Source organism: Bufo gargarizans, chromosome 2 (genome assembly GCF_014858855.1).
Source record: "Bufo gargarizans isolate SCDJY-AF-19 chromosome 2, ASM1485885v1, whole genome shotgun sequence".
NCBI classification, from domain to species: domain Eukaryota; kingdom Metazoa; phylum Chordata; class Amphibia; order Anura; family Bufonidae; genus Bufo; species Bufo gargarizans.
The window spans coordinates 211,374,010-211,401,665 of record NC_058081.1 but is presented as its reverse complement, the minus strand read 5'-3'; the positions used below and the strand labels follow the sequence as shown (position 1 = coordinate 211,401,665).

Below are 27,656 nucleotides of genomic sequence, written 5' to 3'. Positions count from 1 at the left end.
CATCTTTCCACATATAACTGATATGCTGTTGGCAAGATAAGTTGTTGTGGCGGCTCTACAACCTTTCTAATGACCTGGATGTGTGTACTGTGCATTACAGCTTTATTATTACTTCATATATGGTAGGTTGCCTTTAATAGATCTTTATATACTCCCACAGAGATGCTAAGTCACACATTTACAGATATGCATCGTATGTTGGCAACTTCTCACAATTTTAATGTTCTCACATAGATCCAGTTAAAAAACAAACAAAAAAAACCTAACATATAATGGTAATCCTACTAATAACTACAATGTAAACTGGGCACTAATTCTATAGACAAAGGTTTTTCATATTTGGCACCAAACGCTCAGGAGATGTTATTGTGATTGGTGAGAACTATTTCTTTTTCTTTCCTTTTCCCTTTTTTCCTTTCTTTTTTGGAGCTCCAGACCAGCCAAATCCTCGAAATTCCAGGCAGTCCACAGCATTATGGGAGATGTAGTAAGCATTCAGCATGGCGGCTGGACTAAGGATGTCCACCTCAGGTTTAGGTTCTTTACTTTTCTTTGATTTCTTTGACTTCTTTCCTTTGCTGTGGGACTTTGCTGAGCTCTTGGATTTGGCACTTTTCGTTGGCTGAAACACATATAATTACAATGCATAAAAAATATGGTTTAAAGGGGTTCTCCAGAAAAGATGTATAATGGCCTGGGGCTACCTGTCCTAGAATGTGAGCAGGGCTGGTTTCCTCCACTTGCAGAGCTGCCTAGGGCTGAGGGGATGGGCCTCACTACACATTACGCTCTGGCTTTTCCATATACTACACATGGGTGAACCTGTCAGGCTGCTCAGTCATAATGGCATATCATAGGCAGGATAGGCACCGCTCAATGGCTATAGCTCTATAGCCATTGAGCGGTGTTGTGACATGACCCCTGGATGTGACTTTGCTTAGGGCCCATTCACACGACCGTATGAACGGATCTGCATCCGTTCCGCATTTTTGCAGATGGTATGCGGATCCATTCATTTCTATGGGCTCTGAAAAGATGCGGGTAGTTCCGTTCCGCGGATCCGCAAAAATAAACTCACATGTCCGATAGTTGTCCGCATTAAACGTTCCGTAGCCCCATTCAAGTCTATGGTTCCGCAAAAATGCGGATCATACGGGAGTGCTTCCGTATGTTATCACGGAAGAACGGATCCGCATATTTGCGGATCCGCAAAACACATACGGTCGTCTGAATGAGGCCTTAGGATGAGGAATTTTATCAAATCAGAAAAATATTTATTGGATTTATTTCACTAGGGGCATTTTAAAGTGCACAAATAGGTAGAAATAGTTAGTATATGGTTGGATGAGTATTTTTATTTATTACTGTTATTCATACTCGCATTGTACATCTCACCCGACATTAAAGTCAGGTGTTGATATAGTGCTGCGTTCCCTTCTAATTATCCCCCACACGGTGGGTCTACTGCAGGGATGCTCAACCTGCGGACCTCCAACTGTTGCAAAACTACAACTCCCAGCATGTCCTAATGGCTGTCCAGACATGTTGGGAGTTTTGCAACAGCTGGAGGGCGCAGGTTGGGCATCCATGCTCTACTGGATGCACAGGGAACTACAGCCAGCCCCATTCACTTGAACTGCATATCTATGTGGCTAGAAGCACCGTTAGAAGGGAGTGGAGAGCAGTGTCCTTATCATTCTCAGGTCCCAGAAGTCAGACCCTCACTGACCATAAGTGATGGCACAGCCTAGTGAAAAGATAAAAGACATTATCCGGCTATAAGAGATGTTCTGTCGGGTTGTTTTAGACTTCACTGAAATGAAGGAAATTGTATTTTTGCTGAGCATATCAAAAAGTTTGGTCTGGTCTCCATACTGACGTACTTAACGGTTTTGCCCTTTTGATGACAGTGCATTGGCAGTGGATGGTTTTTGTCTATTGTTAACCGTACCCTGTGCCTTATGCTGTGTGTGATAGGTGTTATACAGTTGGGGCTGGTGATTTTAGCTGTACAGCAGGGGCGTCGCTAGGTTAAAACATTCGGGGCCTGGGCCCCGGATGTTTTGTCCCATGCCCCGAATGTCCTGCCTGCCTGCTAGATACAACTGTATTGCCGTACACAGAACGCGGATCGGTGCGGATCCGTCCTGTACAAGTACAGGACAGATCCGCACGAACGCAAGTGTGAAAGTAGCCTTAGGGGGTGATGTTTACATGGGATTGTGTGTTGGAGGCGGCTGGGGAGGAGGTGATGTTATTTACATGGGACTGTATGGTGGAGGGAGGATTATAACTGCAGGATGCACTGCAGATCCAGGGGACATTATAGGCGGTCTTATTGCTACTGGGGCTCTATAGGAGGGTCTTATAGATCCGCCTTATTTCTACTAAGCGCACTATGGGGCCCTTATTACTACTGAGGGGTCTGTAGGGAGCTTTATCACCACTGGGGGAACAATAGGGGGCCTTATTTCTACTGGGGACTCTGTGAGGGTATTATTAATATGGGAGGACTCTTCTAATAATGGGGGCATTGTTGAGGAGCATTATCACGGTTGGGGCAGTGTTACTAACAAGGGCATTCTAGAAGGGAAATACTATTGGTGGGACTATGAGGAGCACTATTACTATGGGGGGCAGTAATGTTTCTTCAGGATAGTATTTAGGGGTATTGGGGGGGGGGGGGCGGGGGAGTAACTAAAGGCTCATGGGCCCCGGTGCAAGAGTTCAGCTCGGGTCCCCCTTCCCTCAGTGCTTTGTGTGTCTTCTTATGCGGCACAAGTGTCTTTTGGCCCCTTCAGGCTCCTGGGCCCGGTAGCGACTGCTACCTCTGCACCCCCTATAGCTACACCCCTAAATACACAGCAAGCAGCAGGAGAACACTGTGGGGACTCCAGTTGGGGGATAATGATAGAATGTGAGGAAGCTAAGATGTCTGTGTGTCACACTCTGCAGAGACGAGGCGGCTGAGAGAAGTTGTCCGGACCAAGTGGAGAAGATGTTGAGAGAAGATCTACATTGGAGGAGACGTCACCTGGAGGCCCTGGATGTGACAGGTAAGTGCTGCTGTATAGCAAGTACAGCAAAGTGCGGGGGGGGGGGGGGGGGAGGACATATTTATTGGGGCTTGTGCCCCGGATCTTTTGAGACCCTAGCAACGCCCCTGCTGTACAGACAGAAAACTATAGGAAGTTTAGTAAATAAGAAGAAACAACTTATTACCATTCTTGTTAGCCTAAAGCACCTTGAACAATGGCTATATTTCCATAATATCACATCCTATGAAAAAGAAAAATAAATTATTATAAAACGAATGCATAAAAAAAACATAAGCGTAATACTAATGCAAAACACAAGTAATTCTATAATAAACTAATATGAGCAAACACATATACATACATATACAATTATTAAAAAAAAGAAAAAACAAAACAAAAAAAACAAGAGTTCTGCATTAGGCCCCTTTCATACGGGCGAGTTTTCCCGCACGGTTGCAATGCGTGAGGTGAACGCACAGCACCCGCACTGAATCCTGACCCATTCACTTCAATGGGTCTGTGTACATGAGCAGTTTTTTTTTCACGCATCAGTTCTGCATTGAGTGAGAATAGCAGCATGTTCTATATTCTGTTTTTCACGCAGCCCTGTAATTCGGATGTAGCCTGGATGCAATGCGTTTTTCACTGAAGGTTGCTAGATGTTGTTTGTAAGACTGAATGGAATTGCAGACAAAACTGAACTTGCTTGCGAATTTCACTGAATGCATCCTGACACAATCCGTATCATTCGTGTGAAAGAGGTCTAAACAGCATTTCTACAACAATATCCCAGTAAACCCTAATAGGGAACCTTATATACATATAATCATCCTCTTCCATAAATACATGAACCATGATGCTATGTGTGTGTGTGTATATATATATATATATATATATATATATAGTGGAGGTCAGATCAATAGTGGTAGGCACAGCAGTCAGAGACAGTAACACAATGGCTCAGTTCACACAGGGATTATTCTCATCCACAAGCAAAATATAAGGCCTTTACATTCAGGCAAAAATACAAGATACATTCCTGCTCGGCTGAGCACTAACTAAACATAAAATGACCCTTTCTATACGGCGGCCTACTACCAGCCACACGACACAATTCAAAATAAACTCAGTGGGCCAGATTTATCATTAGCTCAAGTCAGAATAATGGAGTGAAAAAGTCGCAAATTTTTGCGCAATCACTAAAACTGCGCAAAAATGTGCGACTTTTTTCTGCTCTGCACTATGCTCGCCAGTTTTCTGAAAGTGGGCGTTTTTTCTTATGTAAATTAATCTCAAGCCAGATTTACTATTGAGACTATTTAAAAAGTCGCAAAAAAGTCGCAAAAAATTGCGCAATTTCACTCCAGTGAGGACCATGCTTATCTTATGAGACTTTTTAATAGAACATGCGACTTTTTCGTAAAGACGTGCAACTTTTTCGTAAAGATGTGTGACTTTTGTAAAGCTGCTTACTGACGGATAAACTGCTACCGTCAAACCACATTTATTACAGTCTTAAAGGGCCGATCATAAATCTGACTTGGCTAAAACTGACTTTAGCCAAATGTGAAAGTGGAGTGAGCAGTCAGTCGTGATAAATCTGGCCCAGTGTCCTTTTTGTTGTTTGAGCAGACTTCAGCAGAAATGAGCTGAGCTCCATCACCTGGCTGAGAGCTCTATATGAAACCGGTTCTGGACAGGAAGGGAATGAGGAGCACCGCTACCAACCTGCATCCTCATTCCATTAAAATCCAGGCCCGACAACACCATTTACCAAAGTCCTCAGCAAACTATGTTTTGCTAAGGCAGACCATATTTCCTGGATTTCTGATATCTCACCCAGCTTTCCTAGTTGAGATATACCATGTACTAGGCTACAGGAGGTGGATATGAAAGAAACCTAGGCGAAATATAACGATTCTCTACTACTTTTCCAGTCACTGTCTCACATACCCTCCCCCTTTGTTTGAACCTGTGGGACCGAACACTTTTACTCCCCAAACAGTGTGTTCTGGATAGGGCATCGGAATTTCCTTGCAGTTTGCCTGACCTGTGCTCAACCAAAAAGTTTTATAAAGTCAGAAACCACCTTGTGACTCTCGCGTTTCTCTCCTTGGCCTGCCTCATCCATGTAAAGGGGGAGTGATCTGTCACCAACCTGAACTGTCGCCCCAACAAGTAATATCTTAGGGTCTCTAGAGCCCATTTAATTGCCAGACATTGCCGTTCGATAATACTATAATTTTTCTCTGCGGGAGTAAGGTTTTCTACTCGGGTATATAACCGGGTGTTCTTCTCCTCCAACCTCCTGCGACAGGACTGCCCCTAAGCCGACATCAGAGGCGTCAGTCTGTACAGTAAACACCATTCTGAAATCTGAGGTCATTAACACTGGTTGTCTACAAAGGGCAGACTTTAACTCCTGAAATGCACTCTCAGGTTCTGTGCTCCATTTTACCATGGCCGACTTACTTCCCTTGGTGAGGTTTGTCAATAGTACTGCTACACTAGCAAAGTTTGGGATAAACCTACGGTAATACCCCACAATTCCCAAAAAGGCTCTCACTTGTTTTTTGGTTATGGGCCGGGGCCAATCTTGGATAGCTTCTACCTCAGTGTTTCCCAACCAGTGTGCCTCCAGCTGTTGCAAAACTACAACTCCCAGCATGCTGGGAGTTGTAGTTTTGCAACAGCTGGAGGCACACTGGTTGGGAAACCCTGTTCTACCTTATTCACCTGAGGTTTTATTACACCTCTCCCAATTATATACCCTAGATAACGTGCTTCCTCAAGACCTAAAGCACACTTCTTAGGGTTTGCTGTTAACCCGGCTGCCCGGAGGGAATCGAACACCGCCTGCACTTTTGGTAAATGACTTTCCCAATCATCACTAAAAATAATGATATCTAGATAAGCAGAAGAATATCTACGATGGAGTTTAAGTATGACATCCATTAACCTTTGGAAGGTTGCTGGAGCCCCATGTAACCCGAAGGGCATGGTGACATACTGAAAAAATCCTTCTGGAACGACAAAAGCCGTTTTTTTCTTTAGCATTGTCAGTAAGGGGCACTTGCCAGTACTCCTTGGTTAGGTCAAGAGTAGAGAAATACCTTGCATGGCCAAGTCTCTCAATTAATTCATCCACTCTCGGCATTAGGTATGCGTCAAACTTTGGCACTTTATTTAATTTTCGGAAATCATTACAGAATCTCACTGTACCATCTGGCTTTGGGATTAGGACTATGGGATTGGACCACTCACTTTGCTTCACGTGCCCTATATGGTTTACTGTGTACTCGTACCTGCGGCTCAGTTATATGTCATGTTTGATAACTGAAATGCGCCCAGGCAAATCTGAGAACACATTTCTTGAGCTAAATTTTTTTGTCTCCTGCATTTGAAACTTGGACAAGGACTCTGACATATGCACACCTACAGTATTATTATAAGGGTTGTTTACCTTATTTGCCCACAATTCTGGGGCAACATTGCCAGGGGAACTCATTGCTGACAGAGTCTCTCTGTCCTTCCAGGGTTTGAGCAAATTTATATGATACAACTGTTCAGGCTCTCTTTTACCAGGCTGGTAAACTTTATAATTTACCTCTCCCACTTTTTCTATTACCTCATATGGCCCTTGCCACTTAGCCAGGAATTTACTGTCTACAGTGGGCACCAGCACCAACACTCGGTCACCGGGGTTAAAGGTTCTAATTTTAGCTGACCGGTTGTAGACACAATTTTGTGCCTCCTGAGCCTGCTTTAAGTGTTCTTTGACAATTGGCATGACAGCAGCTATTCTGTCTTGCATGAGAGCAATATGCTCTATTACACTTCGGTAAGGGGTGGGTTCCTGTTCCCAAGTTTCCTTAGCAATGTCAAGGAGACCACGTGGGTGTCTGCCATATAAGAGCTCAAATGGAGAGAAACCTGTTGAAGACTGCAAACATCAAATAAGGTAATAAACAATCCCAGTCCTTTCCATCCTTGCTAACCACTTTTTTTTTAACATGCCCTTCAGTGTCTTGTTACATCTTTTAACTAGGCCACCAGTTTGAGGGTGATACACAGAAGTACGCAGGTGTTTAATTTTCAAGAGCTTACACATTTCTTTAGTGACCTTGGACATGAAAGGAGTCCCCTGATCAGTAAGGATCGCCTTTGGTATGCCTATGCGAGAAAACATGTAAAAAAGCTCTTTGGCAATAAGCTTAGCAGAGGTGTTTCGTAAAGGCATTGCCTCAGGATAACGTGTGGCATAATCTAACACTACAGGTATATGTTGATGTCCCCGTGCAGACTTTACAACAGGGCCTACCAAATCCATGGCCACCCTTTCAAATGGTATTTCTATAATGGGCAGGGGTACCAAAGAACTTCTAAAATGTGACACAGGAGAGGTTAGTTGACACTCTGGGCAGGATTCACAAAACCTCTGTACCTCAGTAAAAATCCATGGCCAAAAATACTGCTGGACCAAAAAAACTGCTGGAGGATGCGTTCTCTGGTCTTTTCAGACCCCAGGTGGCCTCCCAGCACATGCGTGTGTGCCAGATTCAATACCAGTCTGTGATACGGTTGAGGCACCACCAGCTCAACAATTCCCACATATTTTATCTACCCGGTATAATAGATCCTGGTTAACAGCCATATGGGGAAACTCATGATCAGCACCTGGATACTGTGGTACACCATTTAACACCTTCACATTTTCCCTTGATCGTGTCAAAGTGGGGTCTCTGAGCTGTCCCAAAATTGTCACGAGATACCTCTAAATTAGGCATATCAGGAACCCCCCCCACATTTTCAGTATCACCAGCTAGAACGGCTAGAGGAAAATGATCAACTTAGTCAGTGGTCACCCCTACTGCGGGAACCTCAGAATCTGGGTCATATGGTTCAGGGGTAACCTCAGTACACACATTATCAGTCAGATTTTCTCCACAGGCTACATTTCTGCTCTGCCATAAGTCCCAGAATAGGGAAAAGTCTCTTCCCAGTATCACACTATGAATTAGTGATTTAACCACACCCACTTTATGACATGATACACCACATTGAATTTCTATTGTGACCCGAGCAGTTGGGTACTCTCTGGTTTCTCCATGTATGCATAGTACCCCAACAGTATGTCCACTGTATGTCCCAGGGTTTACCAAAGAGCCATCTACTAAGGTCACTAAGCTCCCAGAGTCCAACAGCGCCTCAGCTATACAACCTCCTATGGACACAGTACACATTTGAGGTTCCAACTTAGACATACTTTCTGCAGAATACACTAGTTGTACAAACAGAGAAATATGTCTGGACATATGGCAGTCCATTGGCTCAGTTGTGAGGGGGCAATTAGCAACCATATGTCCAAATTCATGACACCGCCAGCACTGTACATGGCCCTGGTCCCCATTTTGGGACCTTGGCCTGGACCTCCAGGTCCCAGCGGAACGTGGCCCAGCTGGCTCCCCCTTTGAGCCATCTCCCCTTAAAGTATTTCTCACCACTCTAGCAAATGGTACAGTCTTACTAGTAGACTTTGGTGACCTGATGTTCCTGGGGCTGGCATACCTGGAAGATGCTTGGAGTAGGTCCTCTGTTGCATTGTACTGCTCCACGAGACTCGCCAATTAGTCAGCAGTTGTAGGTCCTCCTTGTCCAACCCAGCGCTGGATCTTGGGGTGTACTGACCTGATGAACTTATCCAGGACAACTTTCTCTACAATTTGACCTGGGGTACTTTCCTCAGGCTGCAGCCATTGCTTCACTGTGGGTATGGTGTTCTTTTGGTGATGTGCAGTGTTGTTTTTGCACCAAACATATCTTTTGGAATTATGGCCAAAAAGTTCAACCTTGGTTTCATCCGACTATAACACCTTTTCCCACATGCTTTTGGGGGACTTCAGATGTGTTTTTGAAAAATGTAGCCTGGCTTGGATGTTTTTCCGTAAGAAAAGGATTTTGTCTTGCCACTCTACCCCATAGCCCAGACATATGAAGAATACGGGAGATTGTTGTCACATGTACCACACAGCCAGTACTTGCCAGATATTCCTGCAGCTCCTTTAATGTTGCTGTATTCCTCTTGGTAGGCTTCCAGACCAGTTTTCTTCTCGTCTTTTCATAAATTTTGGAGGGCGTCCAGTTCTTGGTAATGTCACTGTTGTGACATATTTTCTCCACTTGATGATGCCTGTCTTCACTGTGTTCCATGGTATATATAATGCCTTGGAAATTATTTTGTACCCTTCTCCTGACTGATACCTTTTAATAATGAGATCTCTCTGATGCTTTGGAAGCTCTCTGTGGACCATGGCTTTTGCTGTGGGATACGACGACAATTTTTTTTTTTAGGAAAGACCAACTAGAGCAGCTAAACTTTATTTGGGGTTAATCAGAGGCACTTTAAATGATGGCAGGTGTATGCTGACTCCTATTTAACATGATTTTTAATGTGATTGCTTAATTCTGAACACAGATACATCCCCATTTATAAGACATTTTATTTATTTTTTCTTCCCTCCACCTAAGGCCTCTTTCACACGGGCGTCATATTTTTGGCCCGGATAAGATGCGGGTGCGTCGAAGGGAAAATGCGCGATTTTTCCACGCAAGTGCAAAACATTGTAATGCGTTTTGCACGCGCGTGAGAGAAATCGGCATGTTTGGTACTCAAACCCGAACCCCGACTTCTTCACAGAAGTTCGGGTTTGGGTTAGGTGTTGTGTAGATTGTATTATTTTCCCTTATAACATGGTTATAAAGTAAAATAATAGCATTCCTAATACAGAATGCTTACTACAATAGGGCTGGAGGGGTTAAAAAATATAATAAATTTAACTCACCTTAACCCACTTGCTCGCGCAGCCCGCCTTCTCTTCTGTCTACATCTTTGCTGTGCACAGGAATAGGACCTTTGATGACATCACTGCGCTCATCACATGACCCATCACCATGGTGATGGATCATGTGACGGACCATGTGATGAGCGCAGTGACGTCACCACAGGTCCTTTTCCTGTGCACAGCAAAGATGAAGACAGAAGAGAAGCCGGGCTGCGTGAGCAAGTGGGTTAAGGAGAGTTGACATTTTCTTTTTTTAACCCCTCCAGCCCTATTGTACTATGCATTCTGCATTAAGAATGCTATTATTTTCCCTTATAACCATGTTATAAGGGGAAATAATATAATGATCGGGTCCCCATCCCGATCGTCTCCTAGCAACCGCGTGGGAAAATCGCACCGCATCCGCACTTGCTTGCGGATGCATGCGATTTTCACACAGCCCCATTCACTTCTATGGGGCCTGCGTTGCGTGGAAAACGCACAAAGAGGAGCATGCTGCGATTTTCACGCAACGCACAAATGATGCGTGAAAATCACAGCTCATGTGCACAGCCCCATAGAAATGAATGGGTGCGGGTGCAATGCGTTCACCTCACGCATTATACTTGCCTGTGTGAAAGGGGCCTAAAAGATTTCAGTTGGTTTTTAAATTGAGTGGTAAAGTTTATAGGTCACAATAAAGGTGGAAAAGTTTTGAAATTATTTTTCTTTGTCTCATTTTTTTATTACAGCACAGAAACCTGACATTTTAACAGGGGTGTGTAGACTTTTTATATCCACTGTATATACACTCACCTAAAGAATTATTAGGAACACCTGTTCTATTTCTCATTAATGCGATTATCTAGTCAATCAATCACATGGCAGTTGCTTCAATGCATGTAGGGTTGTGGTCCTGGTCAAGACAATCCCCTGAACTCCAAACTGAATGTCAGAATGGGAAAGAAAGGTGATTTAAGCAATTTTGAGCGTGGCATGGTTGTTGGTGCCAGACAGGCCAGTCTGAGTATTTCACAATCTGCTCAGTTACTGGGATTTTCACGCACAACCATTTCTAGGGTTTACAAAGAATGGTGTGAAAAGGGAAAAACATCCAGTATGCGGCAGTCCTGTGGGCAAAAATGCCTTGTTGATGCTAGAGGTCAGAGGAGAATGGGCCGACTGATTGAAGCTGATAGAAGAGCAACGTTGACTGAAATAACCACTCGTTACAACCGAGGTATGCAGCAAAGCATTTGTGAAGCCACAACACGCACAACCTTGATTGGATGGGCTACAACAGCAGAAGACCCCACCGGGTACCACTCATCTCCACTACAAATAGGAAAAAGAGGCTACAATTTGCACGAGCTCACCAAAATTGGACTGTTGAAGACTGGAAAAATGTTGCCTGGTCTGATGAGTCTCGATTTCTGTTGAGACATTCAAATGGTAGAGTCCGAATTTGGCGTAAACAGAATGATAACATGTATCTATCATGCCTTGCTACCACTGTGCAGGCTGGTGGTGGTGGTGTAATGGTGTGGGGGATGTTTTCTGGGCACACTTTAGGCCCCTTAGTGCCAATTGGCCATCTTTTAAATGCCACGGGCTACCTGAGCATTGTTTCTGACCATGTCCATCACTTCATGACCACCATGTACCTATCCTCTGATGGCTACTTCCAGCAGGATAATGCACCATGTCACAAAGCTCGAATCATTTCAAATTGGTTTCTTGAACATGACAATGAGTTCACTGTACTAAAATGGCCCCCACAGTCACCAGATCTCAACACAATAGAGCATCTTTGGGATGTGGTGGAACGGGAGCTTCGTGCCCTAGATGTGCATCCCTCAAATCTCCATCAACTGCAAGATGCTATCCTATCGATATGGGCCAACATTTCTAAAGAATGCTATCAGCACCTTGTTGAATCAATGCCACGTAGAATTAAGGCAGTTCTGAAGGCAAAAGGGGGTCCAACACCGTATTAGTATGGTGTTCCTAATAAGTCTTTAGGTGAGTGTGTGTGTATATGTGTATGTATATATATATATATATATATATATATATATATACATACACACATATATTTATTAAAAACTTTAAGTAGAAGAATCCAATGGTGATTTTCAAGGTACTGTTAATCAACTGTTAGGTGTCGTCCTGGTCTCAAGATGTCAAAATGTGAACAGCATGATGAGGAGGACTGTTCAAATACCAATTCTAATTGAACCAAGAAATTTATTGGGGCGATTAATGAATCAAACACCTGTTGTGAATTTTGTCGTTAAGCTCCATGTTGAAGAACAGCAAGTTGTGCAAAAAGTACTGAAACATTGAACATTTGCACATGTGCAATTAAAAGTTTAGAGAAGGTCACATTAAACCCACCTGTAAAAGGTTAGAGTGCATTTTAGGTTCATCCTGAAATCTTACCCACAAGCCTAATATAACTAACTTTTTGTGAGTAGTGTATATATTTTTTCCTATGGGAGAGTTTTCTAGGCATGCTGTGTGATCTGTGCAGAGGTCAGGATGGAGTAGATAAGCTGTGATATCGCCTATTGTTAATGGTGAATTCTGTGTTATCTATAGATAATGTCATTGCAGTCTAGCCTTTGATAAAGAAGTGGCACCTATTAGGCTTAGTGACTAAGTGCATTTTGGATTCATCCTGAAATTTCACCCACAAGCCTAATATAACTAACTTTTTGTGAGTAGTGTATATATGCATACCTTATATACATAGCTCCCATCTCTATACTTAGGTTTGAATGTAATGCAGTCATTCTTCCTGGATTTAGAGTCAGGAGACTATAGACACAATGCTTAATGTTTATGCTACTTTCACAATAGTGTTTTTTGCGGATCCGTCATGGATCTGCAAAAACGCTTCCGTTACAATAATACAACCGCATGCATCCATCATGAATGGATCCGATTGTATTATGTCTTCTATAGCCATGGGGGACGGATCCGTTTACTATTGTGTCAAAAAAACCTGATCCATCCCCATTGACTTACATTGTGCGCCAGGACAGATCCATCCTGCTCTGCACCACATCGCGGACAGAAAAGCACTGCTTGCAGCGTTATTCTGTCCACGATGGGAACGCAACCAAACAGAACACAATGCATTTTGGTGTATTCAGTTTCGTTCAGTTCAGTTTTGTCCTCATTGACAATGAATGGGGACAAAACTGAAGCATTTCCTTCCGCTATTGAGCTCCTATGAAAATGTGAAAGTAGCCTTAGCCAAAACCTCAAGAAAAAAATAAATCATATACACATTGAGTGTCTGTCAGAAACACATCTACTGCAGCTGAATTTCTGTGAACCTGGCCTTAGGGTAATTTCACACTAGTGCATTACGGATACAAATCCTGGTCTGTTCATGTGAGCTAACAGCATCATAAGGATAAACAGTGCTGCAAGTCCAAGTCACATCAAACCATAGCAAAGTGAAACTGTATATCCCAGCAGGGTCCCCCTCCTTCCTTCCAGTAATCCCAGCAGGGTCCCCCTCCTTCCTTCAAATAGTCACAGCAGCGTCCCCCTCCTTCCTTCCAGTAATCCCAGCAGTGTCCCCCTCCTTCCTTCCAATAGTAACAGCAGTGTCCCCCTCCTTCCTTCCAGTAATCCCAGCAGTGTCCCCCTCCTTCCTTCAAATAGTCACAGCAGCGTCCCCCTCCTTCCTTCCAGTAATCCCAGCAGTGTCCCCCTCCTTCCTTTCAATAGTCACAGCAGTGTCCCCCTCCTTCCTTCCAGTAATCCCAGCAGTGTCCCACTCCTTCCTTCCAGTAATCCCAGCAGTGTCCCCCTCCTTCCTTTCAATAGTCACAGCAGTGTCCCCCTCCTTCCTTCCAGTAATCCCAGCAGTGTCCCACTCCTTCCTTCCAGTAATCCCAGCAGTGTCCCCCTCCTTCCTTCCAGTAATCCCAGCAGTGTCCCCCTCCTTCCTTCCAATAGTAACAGCAGTGTCCCCCTCCTTCCTTCCAGTAATCCCAGCAGTGTCCCCCTCCTTCCTTCAAATAGTCACAGCAGCGTCCCCCTCCTTCCTTCCAGTAATCCCAGCAGTGTCCCCCTCCTTCCTTTCAATAGTCACAGCAGTGTCCCCCTCCTTCCTTCCAGTAATCCCAGCAGTTCCCACTCCTTCCTTCCAGTAATCCCAGCAGTGTCCCCCTCCTTCCTTTCAATAGTCACAGCAGTGTCCCCCTCCTTCCTTCCAGTAATCCCAGCAGTGTCCCACTCCTTCCTTCCAGTAATCCCAGCAGTGTCCCCCTCCTTCCTTCCAGTAATCCCAGCAGTGTCCCCCTCCTTCCTTTCAATAGTCACAGCAGTGTCCCCCTCCTTCCTTCCAGTAATCCCAGCAGTGTCCCACTCCTTCCTTCCAGTAATCCCAGCAGTGTCCCCCTCCTTCCTTCCAGTAATCCCAGCAGTGTCCCCCTCCTTCCTTCCAATAGTCACAGCAGTGTCCCCCGCCTTCCTTCCAGTAATCCCAGCAGTGTCCCCCTCCTTCCTTCCAATAGTCACAGCAGCGTCCCCCTCCTTCCTTCCAGTAATCCCAGCAGCGTCCCCCTCCTTCCTTCCAGTAATCCCAGCAGTGTCCCCCTCCTTCCTTCAAATAGTCACAGCAGCGTCCCCCTCCTTCCTTCCAGTAATCCCAGCAGTGTCCCCCTCCTTCCTTTCAATAGTCACAGCAGTGTCCCCCTCCTTCCTTCCAGTAATCCCAGCAGTGTCCCACTCCTTCCTTCCAGTAATCCCAGCAGTGTCCCCCTCCTTCCTTCCAATAGTCACAGCAGCGTCCCCCTCCTTCCTTCCAGTAATCCCAGCAGTGTCCCCCTCCTTCCTTCCAATAGTCACAGCAGCGTCCCCCTCCTTCCTTCCAGTAATCCCAGCAGTGTCCCACTCCTTCCTTCCAGTAATCCCAGCAGCGTCCCGCTCCTTCCTTCCAGTAATCCCAGCAGCATCCCACTCCTTCCTTCCAGTAATCCCAGCAGCGTCCCGCTCCTTCCTTCCAGTAGTCCCAGCAGTGTCCCCACCTTCCTTCCAATAGTCCCAGCAGTGTCCCCCACCTTCCGTCCAATAGTCACAGCAGTGTCCTCCTCCTTCCTTCCAATAGTCACAGCAGTGTCCTCCTCCTTCCTTCCAATAGTCACAGCAGTGTCCTCCTCCTTCCTTCCAGTAATCCCAGCAGTGTCCCCCACCTTCCTTCCAATAGTCACAGCAGTGTCCTCCTCCTTTCTTCCAGTAATCACAGCCGTGTCCTCCCTCTTCCTTCCAATAGTCACAGCAGTGTCCTCCCTTTTTCTTCCAATAGTCACAGCAGTGTCCTATGCCTAAATTAGACGTATTTCTGGCACAGATTGTGGCGCAAAGGTCCTTTGCTCCTCAATTTGCGACTTCTCCCCGCTCACGCCAGGTCTATAAAATGTAGGCGTGGCATGTGCGGGGAAGGGGATGGCCGACAGGCCCGTATCATTTACCTTTTTCTATGCCTGTTTCAGGCGTACAAAAAGGTCTAAATGTAAGACAGCTTGGATCCACCGACGGCATCTACATGCACTTGGGGCCCTTGTAGCAGAGCTACCCACGACCACATACCTCCTGTAATCTGGCTCTGTTGGGGTCTACTTGTTAGGGTGATGTTGGTACAGATTGTAGGTAGCATGGTGGCTCAGAGGTAGTGCTGCATGGAGTTCGTATGTTGTCCTGTGTTCTGGGGGGGTTTATTCAGGGTACTCCTGTCTCTTCCCAAAATCTGAAAACATACTGATAATTTAGTTTGCAATTTAGATTGTGAGCCCCAAGGGGAGCATTGAGGGGTCACAATCTCTGTACTGTGCTGTGGACCATGCTATCGCTATATAAATAAAAAGTATGGTCTTCCTATGTAGTGAGTCATGCCACAGCCCCTCTCATTTTTTTCTCTTAATACTAATAAGGGGGAGTTCACATCACTGTTAGTTTTGAATTCTTCTGATCTTACGTACATGTACAGTACAGACCAAAAGTTTGGACACACCTTCTCATTCAAAGAGTTTTCTTTATTTTCATAACTATGAAAATTGTAGATTCACACTGAAAGCATCAAAACTATGAATTAACACATGTGGAATTATATACATAACAAAAAAGTGTGAAACAAATGAAAATATGTCATATTCTAGGTTCTTCAAAGTAGCCACCTTTTGCTTTGATTACTGCTTTGCACACTCTTGGCATTCTCTTACACCGCCTGAGCCGGCCTCTGATAGGCCGCAGGCATTAGTGCCTGCGGCCTATCAGAAGAACAGGGAAGGGAGACACCTCTCCCTCCCCTGCCGCACAGCACATCCATCTGTATCGCTGTCCTGAGGATGGTGATACAGATGAATATGGAGATGAGCGCTTCCACATTGGAAGCGCTCATCTCGTACTGCCCCCCCACCCCCCACCGCCGCCGGCAACTAGAAGCAGGGCTGCGCCGCCTGTGGTGATGAAACCAAGGTTGAACTTTTTGGCCATAATTTCAAAAGATATGTTTGGCGCAAATCCAACACTGCACATCACCAAAAGAACACAATATACCCACAGTGAAGCATGGTGGTGGCAGCATCATGTTTTAGGGCCGTTTTTCTTCAGCTGGAACTGGGCCTTAGTCAAAGGGGTTGTCCGGGTTCAGAGCTGAACCCGGACATACCCTTTTTTTTACCCAGACAGCCCCCCTGAAGATAGCATCGGAGAATCACATGCTCCGATGCGCTCCCTTGCCCTGCGCTAAATCGCGCAGGGCACGGGCTCTTTTGTTTTCAATAACACACTGCCGGGTGGTAACTTCCGTCCAGCAGTGTGTTCGGTGACGTCACCGGCTCTGAGGGGTGTGCTTTAGCTCTGCCCTAGCTGTTTTACTGGCTAGGGAAGAGCTAAATCCCGCCCATCAGTTCCGGGGTTCCTGGCAGCCCCATGGAGAGCCCCGGTACATCACCGGATCTCCAAAAAATGCCTTTGCCCTGTGAGTGGGGTTTATATTCTACCCTTTACCCCTGTCCCCTAATGAGTTAAGGGGTCTGTTATAGGTAGTTACCTTTATTTCCTTCACTGCAGGATATATAAAGTATGTTATACTCTCCAACGAAACGCGTAGGGACTTAGAGCATATCTCCATACTAGTTTATACCCCCACATTAGTGGCCTACCCAGGCCAATAAGCCCCACAGGGCCTTTTCCCTGTCCTCACAGAGCTATTCTAGGGTCATTGTTTCTAGGGCTAGGTTCCGGACGGGGCCACCCCTTGCGGGGATCGGACCCCGTGTTAGCAGGCACTTTAGGGCTTGTTAGGCCAAGTAGGGCATTACCAGGGACAGATTTTTCCCTGTGGCCCTCTCGTACAAAGTGACCGCCAACTGGAGGACGTACCCACATGCGAGAACACCTCCTTCAGGGCATTGGACTTGCTGGTCCTCTCGCCCACCACCGGTAAGACCTACCCTTATCTTGCCTTTTTGGCATGTTTTAGACCATGGCAGCCGCCACGGTCTTCATTATTTGTTTATGTCTATTGGTCATACAGTCCGCCCCCCCGCTCCACCTGGGGACGTGAACGTGTAATTGACCACCGGGCGACCTGCCAACCCAGGTCCCCTGCAGTTGTGTGTTTTGTTTGTCTGGTAGGGGTTCTCTTCCCATTTGGGACTTATAATTATCCTAATAAAAGCTAGGTTTTAATACATCACTACCCCTTTCTTTTCCATTAGTGTCAATTAACGAGTAGTTTTTTTGGGGGGTGCCCTCGCACTACCCCCAAGGGACCACCCCTTGCAATTCTTCATTGTAGTTGGTGCCAGACGGGCCGGTCTGAGTATTTCACAATCTGCTCAGTTACTGGGATTTTCACGCACAACCATTTATAGGGTTTACAAAGAATGGTGTGAAAAAGGAAAAACATCCAGTATGCGGCAGTCCTGTGGGCGAAAATGCCTTGTTGATGCTAGAGGTCAGAGGAGAATGGGCCGACTGATTCAAGCTGATAGAAGAGCAACATTGACTGAAATAACCACTCGTTGACACAGGCAGGGGGCGGAGCCTGGCTGGAGATGGAGTGAGACGCGCGCCTCCATAGCTCCTGCCAAACTCCTGTAGTTTATCCTGCCGGGCTGTCCGGAGCGATACCTCTTATAGACAGACGGGTGTGCCATTGGCCATAACAGCTGTAAGGACCGACTCGGGCGTCCAGCATGCCGAATAGGGGGAAAACTCCAATGAAACCGGACCGGGAAGTGCGGGAGCAGCATGGCGCCGGGGAAGAAGAAGGCGGAAGTCGGCCGGCAGCAGCGCAGCACGGCGCGGCGGAGAAGCTGCAGAAATATGCCAGACAGGAGCGCATGGATTCAAGAGAGAGGTGGGGAGACAAAGGGGCAGAAGATTCAGAGTATGATAAATCTGAACAGTCCTCTGAAGAGGACATGCAAGAGGAGGAGGGGCAAGCTGTTGCGGGACAGTATAAGTATGGTGGCAATGAAGGTACTGAAATAGGGGCAGAGAAATCCGAGCCCACCTTGAAAGATGTCATGGCAGCGATTGCAGGCTGTAATGCCACACTGAAAAGTTTGAATTTGCAATTTGGCAGCCTAAAAGAAGATTTATCCGTTATACGGCATGACCTGCGTAAAGTTGTGGAACGCACCACAGAGGTTGAGCGCAGAGTGTCGGATCTGGAAGATGGGGCGAGACCCTTAAAGAAAGCTGCTAAGAATGCTGCTAAAAATATTGGTGCGCTTTTTGCTAAAACAGACGACCTGGAAAACTGGTCGCGCCGGAATAATATCCGTTTAGTGGGCATGCCAGAAAAAACGGAAGGGGCGAATCCCACTGAATTCGTTAAAAAGTGGCTGGCTGAAAAATTTAAAGATAAAGGCCTCTCCTCGCTATATGCCATTGAACGCGCACACAGAGTTCCAACTCGGCCCTTGCCTCCAGGAAGGCCTCCCCGCCCGATAATTGCTAAAGTCCTCCATTATAAGGATAGAGATACCATTCTTAAGCAAGCCCGAGACCATCCAGATCTCCTGGTCAATGGGTCCAAAATTGCCCTTTTCCCAGATTACTCAGCGGAGGTACAAAGACGCAGAGCCTGCTTCCTGGATGTAAAGAAAAAACTTTGTGGCCTACAGATTCAATATGCTATGATGTTTCCAGCGAAGCTACGAATAGTAGCTCTAGGAGCAACGCATTTCTTTGAGGATCCTGAAGAGGCGGTGCAATGGCTGGAATTAAATGAAAGGCGGATCCGGGATCAAGATCAGAATACTTGAAAAGTGGTCCTGTCGGATACGAAGACAGCATAACAGTTATGGTACATCTGTCTTATATTCCTGCAGCCCTGGACTATGGACACGCACTTTGGGCAGGTGGAGTAGTGCGTAGCGCAGAAGAAGGGCGTGAGTAACAGGAACAGTTGTTCACAGTTGTGTTACAGGTTTGCCTGTGGTTGAGCTGGACTGGAATACAGTGCAGGCACAGTTGGGCTGTTTGTTTTCATGGCCCTCAAAAGGGTTAAATGTCATATATGACAATTGTTCTGAATGTTGGTTTTCAGGGGGACGGGTAGGGGAGGGGGGTTATTATCCAGTGTTGGTATAATGTTTCTGCTCTACAGGTACCATGAGAGGGGGGGGGGGGGGGATATATGTACTCAGCGATCCTTTCTGTGATCTAATTGATAGAACCGATGTCACCGATTAGTGTACTCAGCTGGAATGTGCGGGGAATGTCAGAGGCGACTAAGAGGCATAGTATCTTTCAATACATATCCAGGTTTCATCCAGCAGTCTGTTGTCTCCAGGACTCATATGACCAAACAGAAATTGCACATGCTGCAGAAACCATGGGTAGGATACTCGCTGCATTCGGCCTTCTCCGCTTATTCTAGGAAAGTTAGTATATTAATTCACAAAAATATAAGATTTGAATGTTTCCGAAAATATGTTGATGGGGAAGGTAGATTTATATGTCTGCATTGTACTCTAAACGGTGTTCAAATGGTATTGGCGAATATCTATATCCCACCGCCCTACTCGGTGGTTCCCCTGAGGTCTGTTCTGGAGTTTGTAGCGTCGGTGCTCATTATAGGTGATTTCAATACGGTGATAAATGAAGCACTTGACAGGTGCAGAATGGTGACGGGGGTGGGAGACGGCGCTATAACCTCATTTGGCAGGCTATTGGGTGAAGTGGGGTTGTATGATGTGTGGAGGGAGAAACATCCAGAAACTAGGAGTTACTCTTGCTGCTCCTCCACATACAGGTCCTTCTAAAAAATTAGCATATTGTGATAAAGTTCATTATTTTCTGTAATGTACTGATAAACATTAGACTTTCATATATTTTAGATTCATTACACACCAACTGAAGTAGTTCAAGCCTTTTATTGTTTTAATATTGATGATTTTGGCATACAGCTCATGAAAACCCAAAATTCCTATCTCAAAAAATTTGCATATTTCATCTGACCAATAAAAGAAATGTGTTTTTAATACAAAAAAAGTCAACCTTCAAATAATTATGTTCAGTTATGCACTCAATACTTGGTCGGGAATCCTTTTGCAGAAATGACTGCTTCAATGCGGCGTGGCATGGAGGCAATCAGCCTGTGGCACTGCTGAGGTGTTATGGAGGCCCAGGATGCTTCGATAGTGGCCTTAAGCTCATCCAGAGTGTTGGGTCTTGCGTCTCTCAACTTTCTCTTCCCAATTTCCCACAGATTCTCTATGGGGTTCAGGTCAGGAGAGTTGGCAGGCCAATTGAGCAGAGTAATACCATGGTCAGTAAACCATTTACCAGTGGTTTGGGCACTGTGAGCAGGTGCCAGGTCGTGCTGAAAAATGAAATCTTCATCTCCATAAAGCTTTTCAGCAGATGGAAGCATGAAGTGCTCCAAAATCTCCTGATAGCTAGCTGCATTGACCCTGCCCTTGATAAAACACAGTAGACCAACACCAGCAGCTGACACGGCACCCCAGACCATCACTGACTGTGGGTACTTGACACTGGACTTCAGGCATTTTGGCATTTCCCTCTCCCCAGTCTTCCTCCAGACTCTGGCACCTTGATTTCCGAATGACATGCAAAATTTGCTGTCATCTGAAAAAAGTACTTTGGACCACTGAGTAACAGTCCAGTGCTGCTTCTCTGTAGCCCAGGTCAGGCGCTTCTGCCGCTGTTTCTGGTTCAAAAGTGGCTTGACCTGGGGAATGCGGCACCTGTAGCCCATTTCCTGCACACGCCTGTACACGGTGGCTCTGGATGTTTCTACTCCAGACTCAGTCCACTGCTTCCGCAGGTCCCCCAAGGTCTGGAATCGGTCCTTCTCCACAATCTTCCTCAGGGTCCGGTCACCTCTTCTCGTTGTGCAGCGTTTTCTGCCACACTTTTTCCTTCCCACAGAGTTCCCACTGAGGTGCCTTGATACAGCACTCTGGGAACAGCCTATTCGTTCAGAAATTCCTTTCTGTGTCTTACCCTCTTGCTTGAGGGTGTCAATGATGGCCTTCTGGACAGCAGTCAGGTCGGCAGTCTTACCCATGATTGCGGTTTTGAGTAATGAACCATGTTGGGAGTTTTTAAAAGCCTCAGGAATCTTTTGCAGGTGTTTAGAGTTAATTAGTTGATTCAGATGATTAGGTTAATAGCTCGTTTAGAGAACCTTTTCATGATATGCTAATTTTTTTAGATAGGAAATTTGGGTTTTCATGAGCTGTATGCCAAAATCATCAATATTAAAACAATAAAAGGCTTGAACTACTTCAGTTGTGTGTAATGAATCTAAAATATATGAAAGTCTAATGTTTATCAGTACATTACAGAAAATAATGAACTTTATCACAATATGCTAATTTTTTTAGAAGGACCTGTATATGTCTCTTTCTAGGATAGATATGGGAATAGTGAATGCCAAGATGCTTCCTTATATAAGTACTGCGGATTATTTGCCCCGATCGATCTCTGACCATTCCATACTGCAGATGACGTTGGTGGAGGATGGAGGGGTCAGATCAAGTATAAATTGCTGGAGGTTTAATCCTTTTTGGCTCACATTAATGGGAGATAACTTAGAAGTGACGGTCCAGTTGCAGGAATACTTTAAATATAATGCTGGTACGGCATCTGTACATATAGTGTGGGAGGCCATGAAAGCATACCTTAGGGGAGTATTGATAAAGTCGGTTAGTAAGATCAAATCCAAGTCTCAGGAACGGGATAAGCAAATGCACAATAATATGAGAAGGGTGGAGGAAACCTTTGCGTCTAACCCATCAGTAGAAAATAGTATTAAATTGAAAGTTACTCAAGAGGAATTTAGAGGTTATATGCTCCAGTTGTCAGAGAGGAAAAGGATGTTTTACAGACAGCTATTTTTTGCTGAAGGGGAAAGGTCAGGTCACATGTTGTCTATGATATCAAAGGCACAAGGGGGTTCCTCCTGTATCGCGGGGCTGATGGATGAAGAGGGCATTCTGAGGCAGGATCCTGGTTTAATCCTCCAGATTCTGGAGCGATTTTACACCTCATTGTATAAGTCTAAACGGACATGTGCAGATTCAGATATAGAGGGCTTTTTGACAGAAGCTGCTCTGCCTAAATTGTCGAGAGAAGACTGCGAGTCTCTGGAGGCCCCCATAGAGCTTGAGGAATTACAGGAGGCAGGGAGTTCTATGGCTAACGATAAGGCGCCGGGATTAGATGGTCTCCTTGTGGAGATATATAAGAATTTCGCGGACACTCTACTGCCGGAACCGCTTAAAGTGGTTAACTATTCCTTAGAGACAGGTGCTGCTTCTATGCAAGAAGTTTTAATTGTTGTGCTGCCCAAACCGGGCAAAGACCCGAAATTGCCAGATTCTTATAGGCCTATATCATTGTTGTCAGTGGATGTTAAAATACTTGCAAAGGTCTTGGCCCGGCGTTTGTCTAAAGGTAATATTAAGCGTCATACACCCAGATCAGACGGGTTTTATGCCCCAAAAGTCGACAGCAATAAATATACGAAGGGTGTTTGCTAGCTTGCAAGTGCCGGCGGATAATATGGGTGACAGAGCGATATTTTCCTTGGATGCGGCCAAGGCCTTTGATAGTATAGAGTGGAAATTTTTATGGAGCACGCTGGAACATATGGGTTTTGGGCAAAAGTTCATAGCCTGGGTGAAGGTCTTGTATTTGAGCCCCAAAGCGTGTATTAGGGCAAATGGTGGAGTGTCCGCGAAATTCCAACTTAAGAGAGGCACTCGACAGGGATGTCCCCTGTCTCCGCTATTATTTGCATTGGCCATAGAACCACTGGCTGCTGCGATAAGGGGCGCTCAAGATATTCAGGGTTTTAGATACGGTGATCTACAAAATAAAGTGGCTTTATATGCCGATGACACACTATTATTTTTGGGCGATACGACACAGTCGTTAGCTGCGGCAATGTCGGTGATAGATAAATTTGGCCATTTATCGGGTTTAACAATTAACTGGCATAAGTCAATGTTGATGCCTATAGATGGTCAACTTACATCGCGGGTGGTAGTCGACCGCAAGATTCCCTGTGAAACTAGGATCAAGTATCTAGGTATCCATATTTCGCCCAAAGCTGGGAATTTTATTGAAATGAATCTTACGCCCCTGCTCCGACAATTTAGGGACAAATCAAAGGCCTGGTGCAACTTGTATTTGTCAGTAGTGGGTAGAGTGAACTTGATCAAAATGATCATGATGCCGCAGCTGCTATATGTTTTACATAACTCGTTGGTGTGGTTGTCTAGGGATAAATTTGATCAAATTAACACTATCTTTAGGGAATTAGTGTGGCGCAAAGGCCAGCCCAGAATAAAATTGGAAACTTTACAATATGCCAAAACGGAAGGAGGTCTGGCGCTTCCAAACCCTTGGATATATTACTTAGCTGCCCAATGCCAACATTTAAAAGGATGGCTAGAACCTGAGACAAAGGACGTGAACAGGCAGATATTGGGGTCGCAGATTTCGGTGAAGGATGTTATGATTTTGTTGGAAGGAGTGGAACCAAAAGCCGCAAGGCTGACTGGATCATTATATCGTACAATGTACGATGCCTGGAATAAAGTGAAAAAGCTTAGGGGGATTGGAGGCTTTACGCCATATACTCCGCCGTGGGGGAATTTAGCGCTGGCGGAATTCAGCTCATTGCAGGGTTTTGAGGAGTGGAGGAAGAAGGGAGTGCTAAGACTAGAGCATTTAAGGCAGGGGGGAGTTTTTAGGACTTTCAAATCTATTCAAGATCTATTTGGTATCCCTAAGACCCCCTTCTTTAAATACTTGCAACTACGGCATGCATATGATACCACGTTTAAAAATGGCGTACAGGTCTCTCAACGAGATACAGCGCTTCAGTTAGCCCTGGTTGGAGGTGGAAAGAAAGGGTTAATTTCCATGTTATATAAGCTGCTGTTATGCTGTTAGATAAACAGCTTGAACTTCACCCCTTAAACAGAATGCATAAGTGGGAACAGGATGTGGGGGAAATCTCTATGGAACAATGGGCTGATATTTTAGAGGCAATCCCGCTAACCTCCTTGAGTGAGGGGGGGTAAGCTGTCACAGCTGTTTATTGTTCACAGAGTGTACAAGACACCGATCTTTCTGCACCGTATAGGGTATAGGTCGGATGACAGATGCCCCAGGTGTTTTGTGGGCTCTGCTGATCTAATACACATGCTGTGGAAATGTGCCAGGTTACAGCACTTCTGGGACGCAGTACTGAAGAGTGTTAGGAAAGCGTACCGGGTGCATATATCAAAAGACCCTAAAATCACCGCAGAACTAAGTACAGATGATGTTAGCAAAGTGGCAATTGGGCGATTGTTATATGTGGCAAGGAAATTAGTGGCGCAACATTGGATCCAAGCTGAACCGCCAGGGTTTCAAGAATACCTGTCCAAGGTTAATACTATGCTTTCGTATGAAAAAATTATATTTCAGAAAAGAGGCTGCCCCGCCAAATATGAAAAATTGTGGGATTCATGGAGGGAACATGTGTCCTCTATTGGTAGTAATAACTAGTTAACCGACACTGGACTAGGGGGGGGGGGGGCAATTATATCAGTTGTATTGTCTTTTATTTGTGATTCCTGATGTATCATATAATGTGATAAGGAAGTTCCTGTACTTATCATCTCTAAGGTACATTAATTTGCATTGTCTGATACTGTATGACAAGTAAATTTTCAAAATAAAAAAGATCTGATTCAAAAAAGAAATAACGACTCGTTACAACCGAGGTAAGCAGCAAAGCATTTGTGAAGCCACAACACGCACAACCTTGAGGCGGATGGGCTACAACAGCAGAAGACCCCACCGGGTACCACTCATCTCCACTACAAATAGGAAAAAGAGGCTACAATTTGCACGAGCTCTCCAAAATTGGACAGTTGAAAACTTGGATAATGTTGCCTGGTCTGATGAGTCTTGATTTCTGTTGAGACATTCAAATGGTAGAGTCCGAATTTTGGCGTAAACAGAATGAGAACATGTATCCATCATGCCTTGTTACCACTGTGCAGGCTGGTGGTGGTGTAATGGTGTGGGGGATGTTTTCTGGGCACACTTTAGGCCTCTTAGTGCCAATTGGCCATCGTTTAAATGCCACAGGCTACCTGAGCATTGTTTCTGACCATGTCCATCCCTTCATGACCACCATGTACCCATCCTCTGATGGCTACTTCCAGCAGGATAATGCACCATGTCACAAAGCTCGAATCATTTCAAATTGGTTTCTTGAACATGACAATGAGTTCACTGTACTAAAATGGCCCCCACAGTCACCAGATCTCAACCCAATAGAGCATCTTTGGGATGTGGTGGAACGGGAGCTTCGTGCCCTGGATGTGCATCCCTCAAATCTCCATCAACTGCAAGATGCTATCCTATCAATATGGGCCAACATTTCTAAAGAATGCTATCAGCACCTTGTTGAATCAATGCCACGTAGAATTAAGGCAGTTCTGAAGGCAAAAGGGGGTCCAACACCGTATTAGTATGGTGTTCCTAATAATTCTTTAGGTAAGTGTGTGTGTGTATATGTATGTATATAAGAGAGAGAGAGAGAGAGAGAGAGAGAGAGAGAGACAACACGGACCGCATCTGTATTTTGTGGATCGCAAAGTGGATACGGTCATGTGCATGGGGGAATAGGGTACATATGACTGTGTGATCACTTTTTATTATTTACTTTCTTTTGGGGGGCATGATGCGCGCTCGAGCCTGCCTGAGTGTGCACACGCAACCTCCAAGCATTGTGGGTTGAAACGGGGCTAGGGTCATGTGCCCAACGTAAGAAGTGCCTGCTATAGAATTACACCAGGAGTGCAGCGATCGTACGATAAGGATAAAAATAATCATGGTCATCCTACTCTTGTTAGACTCGCCACTGTGCCGACATGAACAATATAACCGGATAACCCCTTTAAATCGACGTAGTTCCAAGCTGCTGCAGATTTCAGTACTCTATTATGCCAGAAAACAGGAGTAAAAGAGGACTTCTCCAAGATCATTGGCCCAGCCTTCCCTCCCCAAGCCCCCTTTTCGGGAAAATGGCACGGGTCTAGATCAGTGATGGCGAACCTTTTACAGACCGAGTGCCCAAACCCAAAACACACATATTTATTACAAAGTGCCAACACGGCAATGTAATTTGAATTTAGTGCGCCGCCTGTGCTGTGCATAGTGCGCTCTGCGCTGATGAATGGCAGGAAAAGTCTAAGGCATATTGGTACACCATAGACTTTTTCCAGGGTGTGGGTGCCCACAGAGAGGGCTCTGAGTGCCGCCTCTAGCATCCATGCCATAGGTTCACCACCACTGGCCTAGATTCTGGAGCAATGGCGTTTAAAAAGTTACAAATACCAGAAACTGGTGCAGGGTGAATGATCAATTCCCCTAAAGTTAGTGGAGGAGGACATGCTGGCTAGGGAATCCATAGGAAACACTGCTGAGCTCCAGGCTGGTGGCTGGCACACGCTCATACAGGGCAAACGGCTGTTAGATTGTTTTTTTTTTTACTGCCGGTGCCATGTACATTGTCACAGGACGTGAGGGCGGGCTGCTCACCAGGCGGCGCTGTCCCCGGGGCTCCGCGTCTCCGGTGATTGCACGATCCTTCCTCCAAGCTGTGTCCTACGGCTCTGTTGCCTTAGCTACCAAGCGGCCTCAGCGTGGGATAGTTGTCATGGTGACGAGTGACCCCGCCCACATAACGTGCCTCGGTACCCGGATACAGCGGTCACGTGCTTCAGTGAGAGCAGTCCGTGGGCGGAGACTTTAATCCGGTTCACAATGTCGGCCCGTTTATGAAGCGGTTCTATATTATATACGAGACCGCGGCAGTAATGGCACCACCCTCGTGTCACTTCACATAACGGCCGTGCGGCACCGCAACATACTGTGACCACAACCCTATCATAAGGCCCAGCCACAGGATCTGTTCACACACTGCAGATTGGTTTGATGCATGTTTCTGCAGCATGTGCATGGTTTCCTGTAAGTGTCAGTGCCAACAAATCTGCGCCATGTGAATATACCCGTAGGCTAGGTTCACATCTCCAAGCTTTTCTGTTGCGGTCTAGTAAAAGAAATGGAAGCGCCAGGGCTGCATACCTGGACCCATGGACTAGAAGGCCCCTTGCAGACGAGCGTGTCCGGATTTGCTCCTGATGCGTTGCGTCTGCGATCAGGGAAAATCGTGCAAGTAGGTACGCAATTGCAGTCAGTTTTGACTGCAATTGCGTTCCGATGT

General features: G+C 45.6%; 1 protein-coding gene across 1 annotated transcript; it reads right to left on the bottom strand.

Moving 5' to 3' along the window:
- Positions 1 to 200: 200 nt before the first annotated feature.
- Positions 201 to 27,283, bottom strand: SMKR1 (small lysine rich protein 1). Its single transcript, XM_044276723.1, has 3 exons — positions 26,972 to 27,283; positions 3,223 to 3,279; positions 201 to 622 (listed from the first exon to the last, which is right to left on the bottom strand). Exons 2-3 carry the CDS (start codon positions 3,223 to 3,225, stop codon positions 383 to 385), a joined length of 243 nt encoding a protein of 80 aa, XP_044132658.1. The 5' UTR covers positions 3,226 to 3,279; positions 26,972 to 27,283; the 3' UTR covers positions 201 to 382.
- Positions 27,284 to 27,656: the final 373 nt, after the last annotated feature.